This window comes from Coregonus clupeaformis, chromosome 17 (genome assembly GCF_020615455.1).
Source record: "Coregonus clupeaformis isolate EN_2021a chromosome 17, ASM2061545v1, whole genome shotgun sequence".
NCBI lineage: Eukaryota > Metazoa > Chordata > Actinopteri > Salmoniformes > Salmonidae > Coregonus > Coregonus clupeaformis.
The window spans coordinates 22611969-22626091 of NC_059208.1; the positions used below are offsets into that span (position 1 = coordinate 22611969).

Below are 14123 nucleotides of genomic sequence, written 5' to 3' on the forward strand. Positions count from 1 at the left end.
GATAGTCTTTACTGTTGGTGGTTGATAGGAGGATATCTCATAGATAGTATTTTTACTGTTGGTGGTGATATGAGGATATCTCATAGATAGTCTTTACTGTTGGTGGTTGATATCTCATAGATAGTCTTTACTGTTGGTGGGTGATATGAGGATATCTCATAGATAGTCTTTACTGTTGGTGGGTGATAGGAGGATATATCATAGATAGTCTTTACTGTTGGTGGTTGATATGAGGATATCTCATAGATAGTCTTTACTGTTGGTGGTGATATGAGGATATCTCATAGATAGTCTACTGTTGGTGGGTGATAGGAGGATATCTCATAGATAGTCTTTACTGTTGGTGGTTGATAGGAGGATATCTCATAGATAGTCTTTACTGTTGGTGGGTGATATGAGGATATCTCATAGATAGTCTTTACTGTTGGTAGTTGATATCTCATAGATAGTCTTTACTGTTGGTGGGTGATATGAGGATATCTCATAGATAGTCTTTACTGTTGGTGGTTGATAGGAGGATATCTCATAGATAGTCTTTACTGTTGGTGGTTGATAGGAGGATATCTCATAGATAGTATTTTTACTGTTGGTGGTGATATGAGGATATCTCATAGATAGTCCTTACTGTTGGTGGGTGATATGAGGATATCTCATAGATAGTCTTTACTGTTGGTGAGTGATATCTCATAGATAGTCTTTAGTGTTGGTGGTGATAGGGGGATATCTCAGATAGTCTTTACTGTTGGTGGGTGATATGAGGATATCTCATAGATAGTCTTTACTGTTGGTGGGTGATATGAGGATATCTCATAGATAGTCTTTACTGTTGGTGGTGATATGAGGATATCTCATAGATAGTCTACTGTTGGTGGTTGATATGAGGATATCTCATAGATAGTCTTTACTGTTGGTGGTGATATGAGGATATCTCATAGATAGTCTACTGTTGGTGGGTGATAGGAGGATATCTCATAGATAGTCTTTACTGTTGGTGGTTGATATGAGGATATCTCATAGATAGTCTTTACTGTTGGTGGTGATATGAGGATATATCATATATAGTCTTTACTGTTGGTGGTTGATATGAGGATATCTCATAGATAGTCTTTACTGTTGGTGGTGATATGAGGATATCTCATAGATAGTCTACTGTTGGTGGGTGATAGGATGATATCTCATAGATAGTCTTTACTGTTGGTGGTTGATAGGAGGATATCTCATATATTGTCTTTACTGTTGGTGGTTGATAGGAGGATATCTCATAGATAGTATTTTTACTATTGGTGGTGATATGAGGATATCTCATAGATAGTCTTTACTGTTGGTGGTTAATATCTCATAGATAGTCTTTACTGTTGGTGGGTGATATGAGGATATCTCATAGATAGTCTACTATTGGTGGGTGATAGGAAGATATCTCATAGATAGTCTTTACTGTTGGTGGTTGATAGGAGGATATCTCATAGATAGTCTTTACTGTTGGTGGGTGATAGGAGGATATCTCATAGATAGTCTTTACTGTTGGTGGTTGATATCTCATAGATAGTCTTTACTGTTGGTGGGTGATATGAGGATATCTCATAGATAGTCTTTACTGTTGGTGGGTGATATGAGGATATCTCATAGATAGTCTTTAATGTTGGTGGGTGATATGAGGATATCTCATAGATAGTCTTTACTGTGGGTGGGTGATATGAGGATATCTCATAGATAGTCTTTACTGTTGGTGGTTGATAGGAGGATATCTCATAGATTGTCTTTACTGTTGGTGGTTGATAGGAGGATATCTCATAGATAGTATTTTTACTGTTGGTGGTGATATGAGGATATCTCATAGATAGTCTTTACTGTTGGTGGTTGATATCTCATAGATAGTCTTTACTGTTGGTGGGTGATATGAGGATATCTCATAGATAGTCTTTACTGTTGGTGGGTGATAGGAGGATATATCATAGATAGTCTTTACTGTTGGTGGTTGATATGAGGATATCTCATAGATAGTCTTTACTGTTGGTGGTGATATGAGGATATCTCATAGATAGTCTACTGTTGGTGGGTGATAGGAGGATATCTCATAGATAGTCTTTACTGTTGGTGGTTGATAGGAGGATATCTCATAGATAGTCTTTACTGTTGGTGGGTGATATGAGGATATCTCATAGATAGTCTTTACTGTTGGTAGTTGATATCTCATAGATAGTCTTTACTGTTGGTGGGTGATATGAGGATATCTCATAGATAGTCTTTACTGTTGGTGGTTGATAGGAGGATATCTCATAGATAGTCTTTACTGTTGGTGGTTGATAGGAGGATATCTCATAGATAGTATTTTTACTGTTGGTGGTGATATGAGGATATCTCATAGATAGTCTTTACTGTTGGTGGGTGATATGAGGATATATCATAGATAGTCTTTACTGTTGGTGGGTGATATGAGGATATCTCATAGATAGTCTTTACTGTGGGTGGGTGATATGAGGATATCTCATAGATAGTGTTTACTGTTGGTGGGTGATAGGAGGATATCTCATAGATAGTATTTTTACTGTTGGTGGTTGATATGAGGATATCTCATAGATAGTCTTTACTGTTGGTGGTTGATAGGAGGATATCTCATAGATAGTATTTTTACTGTTGGTGGTGATATGAGGATATCTCATAGATAGTATTTTTACTGTTGGTGGTGATATGAGGATATCTCATAGATAGTCTTTACTGTTGGTGGTTGATATCTCATAGATAGTCTTTACTGTTGGTGGGTGATATGAGGATATCTCATAGATAGTCTTTACTGTTTGTGGGTGATAGGAGGATACATCATAGATAGTCTTTACTGTTGGTGGTTGATATGAGGATATCTCATAGATAGTCTTTACTGTTGGTGGTGATATGAGGATATCTCATAGATAGTCTACTGTTGGTGGGTGATAGGAGGATATCTCATAGATAGTCTTTACTGTTGGTGGTTGATAGGAGGATATCTCATAGATAGTCTTTACTGTTGGTAGTTGATATCTCATAGATAGTCTTTACTGTTGGTGGGTGATATGAGGATATCTCATAGATAGTCTTTACTGTTGGTGGTTGATAGGAGGATATCTCATAGATAGTCTTTACTGTTGGTGGTTGATAGGAGGATATCTCATAGATAGTATTTTTACTGTTGGTGGTGATATGAGGATATCTCATAGATAGTCTTTACTGTTGGTGGGTGATATGAGGATATCTCATAGATAGTCCTTACTGTTGGTGGGTGATATGAGGATATCTCATAGATAGTCTTTACTGTTGGTGAGTGATATCTCATAGATAGTCTTTACTGTTGGTGGTGATAGGGGGATATCTCAGATAGTCTTTACTGTTGGTGGGTGATATGAAGATATCTCATAGATAGTCTTTACTGTTGGTGGGTGATATGAGGATATCACATATATAGTCTTTACTGTTGGTGGGTGATAGGAGGATATCTCATAGATAGATCTTTACTGTTGGTGGGTGATATGAGGATATCACATATATAGTCTTTACTGTTGGTGGGTGATAGGAGGATATCTCATAGATAGTCTACTGTTGGTGGTTGATAGGAGGATATCTCATAGATAGTATTTTTACTGTTGGTGGTGATATGAGGATATCTCATAGATAGTCTTTACTGTTGGTGGTTGATATGAGGATATCTCATAGATAGTCTTTACTGTTGGTGGGTGAAATGAGGATATCTCATAGATAGTCTTTACTGTTGGTAGTTGATATCTCATAGATAGTCTTTACTGTTGGTGGGTGATATGAGGATATCTCAGATAGTCTTTACTGTTGGTGGTTGATAGGAGGATATCTCATAGATAGTCTTTACTGTTGGTGGTTGATAGGAGGATATCTCATAGATAGTATTTTTACTGTTGGTGGTGATATGAGGATATCTCATAGATATTATTTACTGTTGGTGGGTGATATGAGGATATCTCATAGATAGTATTTACTGTTGGTGGGTGATATGATGATATCTCATAGATAGTCTTTATTGTTGGTGAGTTATATCTCATAGATAGTCTTTACTGTTGGTGGTGATAGGAGGATATCTCAGATAGTCTTTACTGTTGGTGGGTGATATGAAGATATCTCATAGATAGTCTTTACTGTTGGTGGGTGATATGAGGATATCTCATAGATAGTCTTTACTGTTGGTGGGTGATAGGAGGATATCTCATAGATAGTATTTTTACTGTTGGTGGTTGATATGAGGATATCTCATAGACAGTCTTTACTGTTGGTGGTTGATAGGAGGATATCTCATAGATAGTCTTTACTGTTGGTGGTTGATATGAGGATATCTCATAGATAGTCTTTACTGTTGGTGGGTGATAGGAGGATATCTCATAGATAGTATTTTTACTGTTGGTGGTTGATATGAGGATATCTCATAGATAGTCTTTACTGTTGGTGGTTGATAGGAGGATATCTCATAGATTGTCTTTACTGTTGGTGGTTGATAGGAGGATATCTCATAGATAGTATTTTTACTGTTGGTGGTGATATGAGGATATCTCATAGATAGTCTTTACTGTTGGTGGTTGATATCTCATAGATAGTCTTTACTGTTGGTGGGTGATATGAGGATATCTCATAGATAGTCTTTACTGTTGTTGGGTGATAGGAGGATATATCATAGATAGTCTTTACTGTTGGTGGTTGATATGAGGATATCTCATAGATAGTCTTTACTGTTGGTGGTGATATGAGGATATCTCATAGATAGTCTACTGTTGGTGGGTGATAGGAGGATATCTCATAGATAGTCTTTACTGTTGGTGGTTGATAGGAGGATATCTCATAGATAGTCTTTACTGTTGGTGGGTGATATGAGGATATCTCATAGATAGTCTTTACTGTTGGTAGTTGATATCTCATAGATAGTCTTTACTGTTGGTGGGTGATATGAGGATATCTCATAGATAGTCTTTACTGTTGGTGGTTGATAGGAGGATATCTCATAGATAGTCTTTACTGTTGGTGGTTGATAGGAGGATATCTCATAGATAGTATTTTTACTGTTGGTGGTGATATGAGGATATCTCATAGATAGTCTTTACTGTTGTTTAATGAGGATATCTCATAGATAGTCCTTACTGTTGGTGGGTGATATGAGGATATCTCATAGATAGTCTTTACTGTTGGTGAGTGATATCTCATAGATAGTCTTTACTGTTGGTGGTGATAGGAGGATATCTCAGATAGTCTTTACTGTTGGTGGGTGATATGAAGATATCTCATAGATAGTCTTTACTGTTGGTGGGTGATATGAGGATATCTCATATATAGTCTTTACTGTTGGTGGGTGATAGGAGGATATCTCATAGATAGTATTTTTACTGTTGGTGGTTGATATGAGGATATCTCATAGACAGTCTTTACTGTTGGTGGTTGATAGGAGGATATCTCATAGATAGTCTACTGTTGGTGGTTGATAGGAGGATATCTCATAGATAGTATTTTTACTGTTGGTGGTGATATGAGGATATCTCATAGATAGTCTTTACTGTTGGTGGTTGATATGAGGATATCTCATAGATAGTCTTTACTGTTGGTGGGTGATATGAGGATATCTCATAGATAGTCTTTACTGTTGGTAGTTGATATCTCATAGATAGTCTTTACTGTTGGTGGGTGATATGAGGATATCTCAGATAGTCTTTACTGTTGGTGGTTGATAGGAGGATATCTCATAGATAGTATTTACTGTTGGTGGTTGATAGGAGGATATCTCATAGATAGTATTTTTACTGTTGGTGGTGATATGAGGATATCTCATAGATATTATTTACTGTTGGTGGGTGATATGAGGATATCTCATAGATAGTATTTACTGTTGGTGGGTGATATGATGATATCTCATAGATAGTCTTTATTGTTGGTGAGTTATATCTCATAGATAGTCTTTACTGTTGGTGGTGATAGGAGGATATCTCAGATAGTCTTTACTGTTGGTGGGTGATATGAAGATATCTCATAGATAGTCTTTACTGTTGGTGGGTGATATGAGGATATCTCATAGATAGTCTTTACTGTTGGTGGGTGATAGGAGGATATCTCATAGATAGTATTTTTACTGTTGGTGGTTGATATGAGGATATCTCATAGACAGTCTTTACGGTTGGTGGTTGATAGGAGGATATCTCATAGATAGTCTTTACTGTTGGTGGTTGATAGGAGGATATCTCATAGATAGTATTTTTACTGTTGGTGGTGATATGAGGATATCTCATATATAGTCTTTACTGTTGGTGGGTGATATGAGGATATCTCATAGATAGTCTTTACTGTTGGTGGGTGATATGAGGATATCTCATAGATAGTCTTTACTGTTGGTGAGTGATATCTCATAGATAGTCTTTACTGTTGGTGGTGATAGGAGGATATCTCAGATAGTCTTTACTGTTGGTGGGTGATAAGAAGATATCTCATAGATAGTCTTTACTGTTGGTGGGTGATATGAGGATATCTCATAGATAGTCTTTACTGTTGATGGTGATATGAGGATATCTCATAGATAGTATTTACTGTTGGTGGGTGATAGGAGGATATCTCATAGATAGTCTTTACTGTTGGTGGTTGATAGGAGGATATCTCATAGATAGTCTTTACTGTTGGTAGTTGATATCTCATAGATAGTCTTTACTGTTGGTGGGTGATATGAGGATATCTCAGATAGTCTTTACTGTTGGTGGTTGATAGGAGGATATCTCATAGATAGTCTTTACTGTTGGTGGTTGATAGGAGGATATCTCATAGATAGTATTTTTACTGTTGGTGGTGATATGAGGATATCTCATAGATATTATTTACTGTTGGTGGGTGATATGAGGATATCTCATAGATAGTATTTACTGTTGGTGGGTGATATGATGATATCTCATAGATAGTCTTTATTGTTGGTGAGTTATATCTCATAGATAGTCTTTACTGTTGGTGGTGATAGGAGGATATCTCAGATAGTCTTTACTGTTGGTGGGTGATATGAAGATATCTCATAGATAGTCTTTACTGTTGGTGGGTGATATGAGGATATCTCATAGATAGTCTTTACTGTTGGTGGGTGATAGGAGGATATCTCATAGATAGTATTTTTACTGTTGGTGGTTGATATGAGGATATCTCATAGACAGTCTTTACTGTTGGTGGTTGATAGGAGGATATCTCATAGATAGTCTTTACTGTTGGTTGTTGATAGGAGGATATCTCATAGATAGTATTTTTACTGTTGGTGGTGATATGAGGATATCTCATATATAGTCTTTACTGTTGGTGGGTGATATGAGGATATCTCATAGATAGTCTTTACTGTTGGTGGGTGATATGAGGATATCTCATAGATAGTCTTTACTGTTGGTGAGTGATATCTCATAGATAGTCTTTACTGTTGGTGGTGATAGGAGGATATCTCAGATAGTCTTTACTGTTGGTGGGTGATAAGAAGATATCTCATAGATAGTCTTTACTGTTGGTGGGTGATATGAGGATATATCATAGATAGTCTTTACTGTTGGTGGGTGATATGAGGATATATCATAGATAGTCTTTACTGTTGATGGTGATATGAGGATATCTCATAGATAGTATTTACTGTTGGTGGGTGATAGGAGGATATCTCATAGATAGTATTTACTGTTGGTGGTGATATGAGGATATCTCATAGATAGTCTTTACTGTTGGTGGGTGATAGGAGGATATCTCATAGATAGTCTTTACTGTTGGTGGTGATAGGAGGATATCTCATAGGTAGTCTTTACTGTTGGTGGTTTATATGAGGATATCTCATAGATAGTCTTTTTACTCTTGGTGGGTGATAGGAGGATATTTGATGTGCTGTATTGCTTTCTGTGTGGAAGAGGAGGTACAGTAGGATGGGATGTCTACTCCCACAACTCACCTCTATATGACATCATCAGACTGTATTGTTCTGCTCCAACAGAACCTGTGTGAATGGAACCATGACTGAGTCCTTGGTCCACTTGTGGCATGGAGACCGTATATTATGGGGCAACAACCACTTCTTCAGGTGAGGAGTTGCTCTTCAGAACATGAACACATACTGGACAAAGTTAACCAGAGACTAACAAAAGGTTTACCTAGCTGCAGCCTGCACTAATGTGAACTGAGAGTTGAACTCCCCTGTGTACAGTACAGTACTTGAATAAGGTATGTTAGTGATGGTCTGGAACAAAAGCCTGCACAGCCAGTATTTCTCCATGACCGGAGTCTTAGAACCATGATCTAAGTTATTAACCAGCCGCCGGTAACTTTCCCAATATTCCCAGGTTTTCCAGAAATCCTGGTTGTAAGATTTCCAAAATCAGCAGGATATCCAGAATCCTCCAACCAGGATTTCTGGAAAACCTGAGAATTTAGGGAAAGTTACTGGAATTTTGACACCCTTTAGCTGCCACATATGCAGTAGAAGCAGGAACTGAGTGTAAATCCTGTGTGTTGTAGGATAAACCTGCCTGGGCGTAAGAGGCGTGAGCGTCTGAAGGAGCTGGAGAGGGAGCGTGCGTCCCCCAGGGAGAGCTTTGTAGAGGTGGACGTAGAGACAGCCAGCGAGGCCTCCTCTGAACAGGACTACAGCTATGAGTTCGCCCAGATGGAGGTCATGATGAAGACTTTGGGAAACAACGGTATGTATGATAACTTCTGTAACGTCGAACTAGGTTTTATTGAAATCCCATTTGAAAGATTACCGGATTTCCAGCTTATTCCCTCCAGATTCTGGTAATCTTCCAACCGGGATTTCTAGAAAACGTGGGAGTTTTGGGAAAGATACTGGAATTTTGCAACACTATATTCAACGATATACACAGTGTTGCGTTAGCACTGCAGGTATGAACTGGATGAGTCCCGGAAAGAGCTCCATGGCCTCTCCTCTTCAACCCCGACACCAGAAGTTTATTTTAGAGCCACTTGACTTGCGATGGAGGACACTAGTCTCCCTCTAGGGTAGCTGTGGGACACAGCTGTCCTCTCCTCTCTCTCCTCTCTTTCCCTGTGACGCAGCCGTTATGTCACACAAGCTGTCTCGTGTGTGTGTGTGTTTGTCATGCCCCTGTTCTGTTCACATTAGGTGAGATGACCTGCAGCCTTGCACCTGCTGTGTGGGAGAGGCTGATATCCCACCACTACACACACACCACTACACTACACACACCACTACACACACACTACACTACACACACACACACCACTACACATACCACTACACTACACACACACACCACTACACACACACACACCACTACACACACACACACACCACTACACACACACCACTACACACACACACACCACTACACTACACACACTACACACACCACTACACACACACCACTACACACACACACACCACTACACTACACACACACACACACACACACACACACCACTACACACACCACTACAATACACACACACACCACTACACTACACATACCACTACATTACACACACCACTACACTACACACACCACTACACACACACCACTACATACACACACACCACTACACTACACTACACAAACCACTACACTACACACACCACTACACATGCCACTACACCTCACACACCACTACACACACTACTACACACAGCACTACACACACACACACCGATCCACTACATCTCAAGATTACAGTGTTTGTCGTTCTAAATTACAGGATGTTCTACATCTGGTATAGACCATCTGGTATAGACCATCTAGTATAGACCATCTGGTACAGACCATCTGGTACAGACCATCTGGTATAGACCATCTAGTATAGACCATCTGGTACAGACCATCTGGTATAGACCATCTGGTATAGACCATCTGGTACAGACCATCTGGTATAGACCATCTGGTACAGACAATCTGGTATAGACCATCTGGTATAGACCATCTAGTATAGACCATCTGGTACAGACCATCTGGTATAGACCATCTAGTATAGACCATCTGGTACAGACCATCTGGTATAGACCATCTGGTACAGACCATCTGGTACAGACCATCTGGTATAGACCATCTGGTACAGACCATCTGGTATAGATCATCTGGTATAGACCATCTGGTACAGACCATCTGGTATAGACCATCTGGTACAGACCATCTGGTACAGACCATCTGGTATAGACCATCTGGTACAGACCATCTGGTACAGACCATCTGGTATAGACCATCTGGTACAGACCATCTAATATTGATCATCTGGTATAGACCATCTGGTACATGTACTTAAAGTATAAGTCAGTAAAACACAGATGGAGTTCTAACTTCTCTGTATCCAATAGACTCCATGCAGAACGTGGTCCAGTTCTTAGAGAAGCAGTATGTTTTAACAGTATGTTATCTCTCCTATAGATCCCATGCAGAACGTGGTCCAGGTCTTAGAGAAGCAATATGTTTTAACAGTATGTTATCTCTCCTATAGATCCCATGCAGAACGTGGTCCAGGTCTTAGAGAAGCAATATGTTTTAACAGTATGTTATCTCTCCTATAGATCCCATGCAGAACGTGGTCCAGGTCTTAGAGAAGCAGTACCTGGAGGAGAAACGCACGGCGCTGGAGGAACAGAGGATGATGTACGAGAGAGAGCTGGAGTCACTACGGCAACAGCTGTCTCCTGAGAGGACCAATCAGCACCAGAGATCTAGCAGCGACCGCCTCACCTTCCCCACACACACACCATCACATCACAGCAAGATACGCCTCTGGACTGAGGAGAGGTGAGGGGAACACACACACATGCTACGGCTTTAGATGCAGGAGCAATGAAAATCTAAACAACCTGTAAGATGTTTGGTACACAGCCACACGTCTGAATGGTCTTTGTATTTCCTCTGTGTGTCTGTCAGGGACGAGCTGTTCCGTCAGAGTCTGTCCAGGCTGAGGGAGCACGTTTTGAAGGCTAACACCCTGGTGAGAGAGGCCAACTTCCTGGCAGAGGAGATGAACAAACTGACTGACTACCAGGTCACCCTCCAGATCCCTGCAGCTAACCTCAGCGCCAACCGCAAGGTGACCAACCTCTGCATACACGTACACACACACACACACGTTATCAGTGATGTATCATGTTTTGTCATATACTGTACATACGGTACGATGAGATGGTCTGATTGTGTTGTATTATTAATATGATAACTTGTACACAAACAGGCTTTCATTTGTAGAACTTTGTTCAGTACATTATATCAAGTTGAGAGTCAGTCTGTCTTGGTTCAGCGTGGAGCCATAGTGAGTGAACCAGCCATCCAGGTGAGGAGGAAAGGGAAGGGGACTCAGGTGTGGACCATCGAGAAGCTGGAGAACAAACTAGTGGACATGAGAGACCACTACAGAGACTGGAAGGAGGGAGCAGAGGACATGGTGAGAGGAAGAGGAGAGGAGAGGAGGAGAGGAGAGGAGAGAGGAGGGGAGGAGAGGAGAGAGAGGAATGGTGAGAGGGGGGATAGAGGGGAGGTGCTGATAGAGGGGGGGATACACTGCTGGAAGTGATTGTGGGAGGGATAAAGTATTATTTCTCAGTGATCAAGATGATAATTGGATGATGGGTGAAGTTTTCAGGTGTGTGTTTGTATCATGTTTCCCTGATCAGTATACCAAGCTGAACAACCACAAGCAGCACAGTGAGCCCTTCTATGAAGCTCAGGAGAACCACAACCTGATAGGAGTGGCCAACGTCTTTCTGGAGTGCCTTTTCCACGACATCAGACTACAGTACGCTGTTCCCATCATCAGCCAGCAGGGGGAGGTGAGAGAACAGCACACACACACACAGATACACACACAGATACACACACACACCACATGAGGTTGATGGCACCTTAATTGGGAAGGACAGGCTCGTGGTAATGGCTGAAGCGGAATAGGTGGAATGGTATGAAATGCATCTAACACACAAGGTGTTTGATGCCATTCCATTTGCACCATTCCGGCCGTTATTATGAGCCAACCCTCCCCTCAGCAGCCTCCTGTGACACACAGAAAGGAACGCATTCACACACACACACACACACACACAGATAAATACACACACATCTCACTTGAGGTTTGGTAATGATTAACGATGGTAATGATACAGCGGGATTGTGCTGTTATCAACTTCATGGTAGTATTTCAGTTCCTTGCTGGGGCGGCAGGTAGCCTAGAGCAGGGTTTCCCAAACTCGGTCCTGGAGCCCCCCCCCCCTGGGTGCACGTTTTTGGTTTTTGCCCTAGCACTACACAGCTGATTAAAATATTCAACGCTGGATGATGAGTTGGTTATTTGAACTGTGTAGTGCTAGGGCAAAACCCAAAATGTGGCTAGTGGTTAAGAGCGTTGGACAAGTCACCGAAAGGTTGCTGGTTCGAATCCCCGAGCTGACTAGGTGAAAAATCTGTCAATGTGCCCTTGAGCAAGACACTTAACTCTAATTGCTCCTGTAAGTCATTCTGGATAAGAGCGTCTGCTAAATTACAAATTAAAATGTAATTGCTTGTTCTCAATATGTGTCTGTCCACATGCTTCTACCATGGAGATTCAAATGGCTTCTGGGAATCTCTTTGTACCTGGTGTTAATCTGTCTTCTCTGTCTGTACTCAGCACCTGTTTAATCTGTCTTCTCTGTCTGTACTCAGCACCTGTTTAATCTGTTTTCTCTGTCTGTACTCAGCACTTGTTGTATCTGTTTTCTCTGTCTGTACTCAGCACCTGTTTAATCTGTTTTCTCTGTCTGTACTCAGCACCTGTTTAATCTGTCTTCTCTGTCTGTACTCAGCACCTGTTTAATCAGTTTTCTCTGTCTGTACTCAGCACCTGTTGAATCTGTTTTCTCTGTCTGTACTCAGCACCTGTTTAATCTATTTTCTCTGTCTGTACTCAGCACCTGTTTAATCTGTTTTCTCTGTCTGTACTCAGCACCTGTTTAGGCCTGTACTGATGTGTGTTGATGATGTGCTGTGTCTGTACCCCCTGGTGTGTGACAGGTAGCCGGCAGGCTCCACGTAGAGCTGATGCGTGTTAGCGGTGCGGTGCCGGAGAGGCTGGCGGGGGGAGATGACTCGTCAGAGAACTCCAGTGAGAGCAGTTTCTACGATGTGATGGACACACAGGGAGAGATCGTCCACATGGCCAGGAAACTCACCTGCAGGGTACGTCTCTCACACACACACTACTACTGTCTGTCTGTGTCCTGTAGGGTTGATGCCATCATTGTCCTAGATGCCATCTCCTTCCATTGTGCCAGGCACTTAACCCCCTAACTGCTCAACGGGTGCCATATTTATTTATTTTATTTATTTATTTATTTCACCTTTATTTAACCAGGTAAGCCAGTTGAGAACAGGTTCTCATTTACAACTGCGACCTGGCCAAGATAAAGCAAAGTAGTGCAATAAAAACAACACAGAGTTACATATGGGGGTAAAAAAAAAAACATAAAGTCAGAAATACAACAGAAAATATATATACAGTGTGTGCAAATGTAGCAAGTTATGGAGGTAAGGCAATAAATAGGCTATAGTGCAGAATAATTACAATAGTATTAACACTGGAATGCTAGATGTGCAAGAGATTATGTGCAAATAGAGATACTGGGGTGCAAAAGAGCAAATTAAATAACAATATAGGGATGAGGTAGTTGGGTGGGCTAATTTCAGATGGGCTGTGTACAGGTGCAGTGATCGGTAAGGTGCTCTGACAACTGATGCTTAAAGTTATTGGGGGGAGATAAGAGTCTCCAGTTTCAGAGATTTTTGCAATTCGTTCCAGTCATTGGCAGCAGAGAACTGGAAGGAATGGCGGCCAAAGGAGGTGTTGGCTTTGGGAATGACCAGTGAGATATACCTGCTGGAGCGCAGACTGCGGGTGGGTGCTGCTATGGTGACCAATGAGCTAAGATAAGGCGGGGATTTGCCTAGCAGTGATTTATAGATGGCCTGGAGCCAGTGGGTTTGACGACGAACATGTAGTGAGGACCAGCCAACAAGAGCGTACAGGTCACAGTGGTGGGTAGTGTATGGGGCTTTGGAGACAAAACGGATGGCACTGTGATAGACTACATCCAATTTGCTGAGTAGAGTGTTGGAGGCTATTTTGTAAATGACATCGCC

At 41.0% G+C, this 14123-nt stretch overlaps 1 protein-coding gene across 1 annotated transcript in view; it reads left to right on the top strand.

The window, feature by feature from the left end:
- LOC121542599 (kinesin-like protein KIF13A) overlaps positions 1-14123 on the top strand; it is a 102962-nt gene that overhangs the window by 81290 nt on the left and 7549 nt on the right. The window contains exons 15-21 of the mRNA XM_045226159.1: positions 7970-8056; positions 8491-8672; positions 10529-10754; positions 10884-11046; positions 11254-11397; positions 11627-11782; positions 12999-13163. Coding sequence (XP_045082094.1) covers positions 7970-8056; positions 8491-8672; positions 10529-10754; positions 10884-11046; positions 11254-11397; positions 11627-11782; positions 12999-13163 — 1123 coding nt within the window. The remainder of the gene's footprint in view (positions 1-7969; positions 8057-8490; positions 8673-10528; positions 10755-10883; positions 11047-11253; positions 11398-11626; positions 11783-12998; positions 13164-14123) is intronic.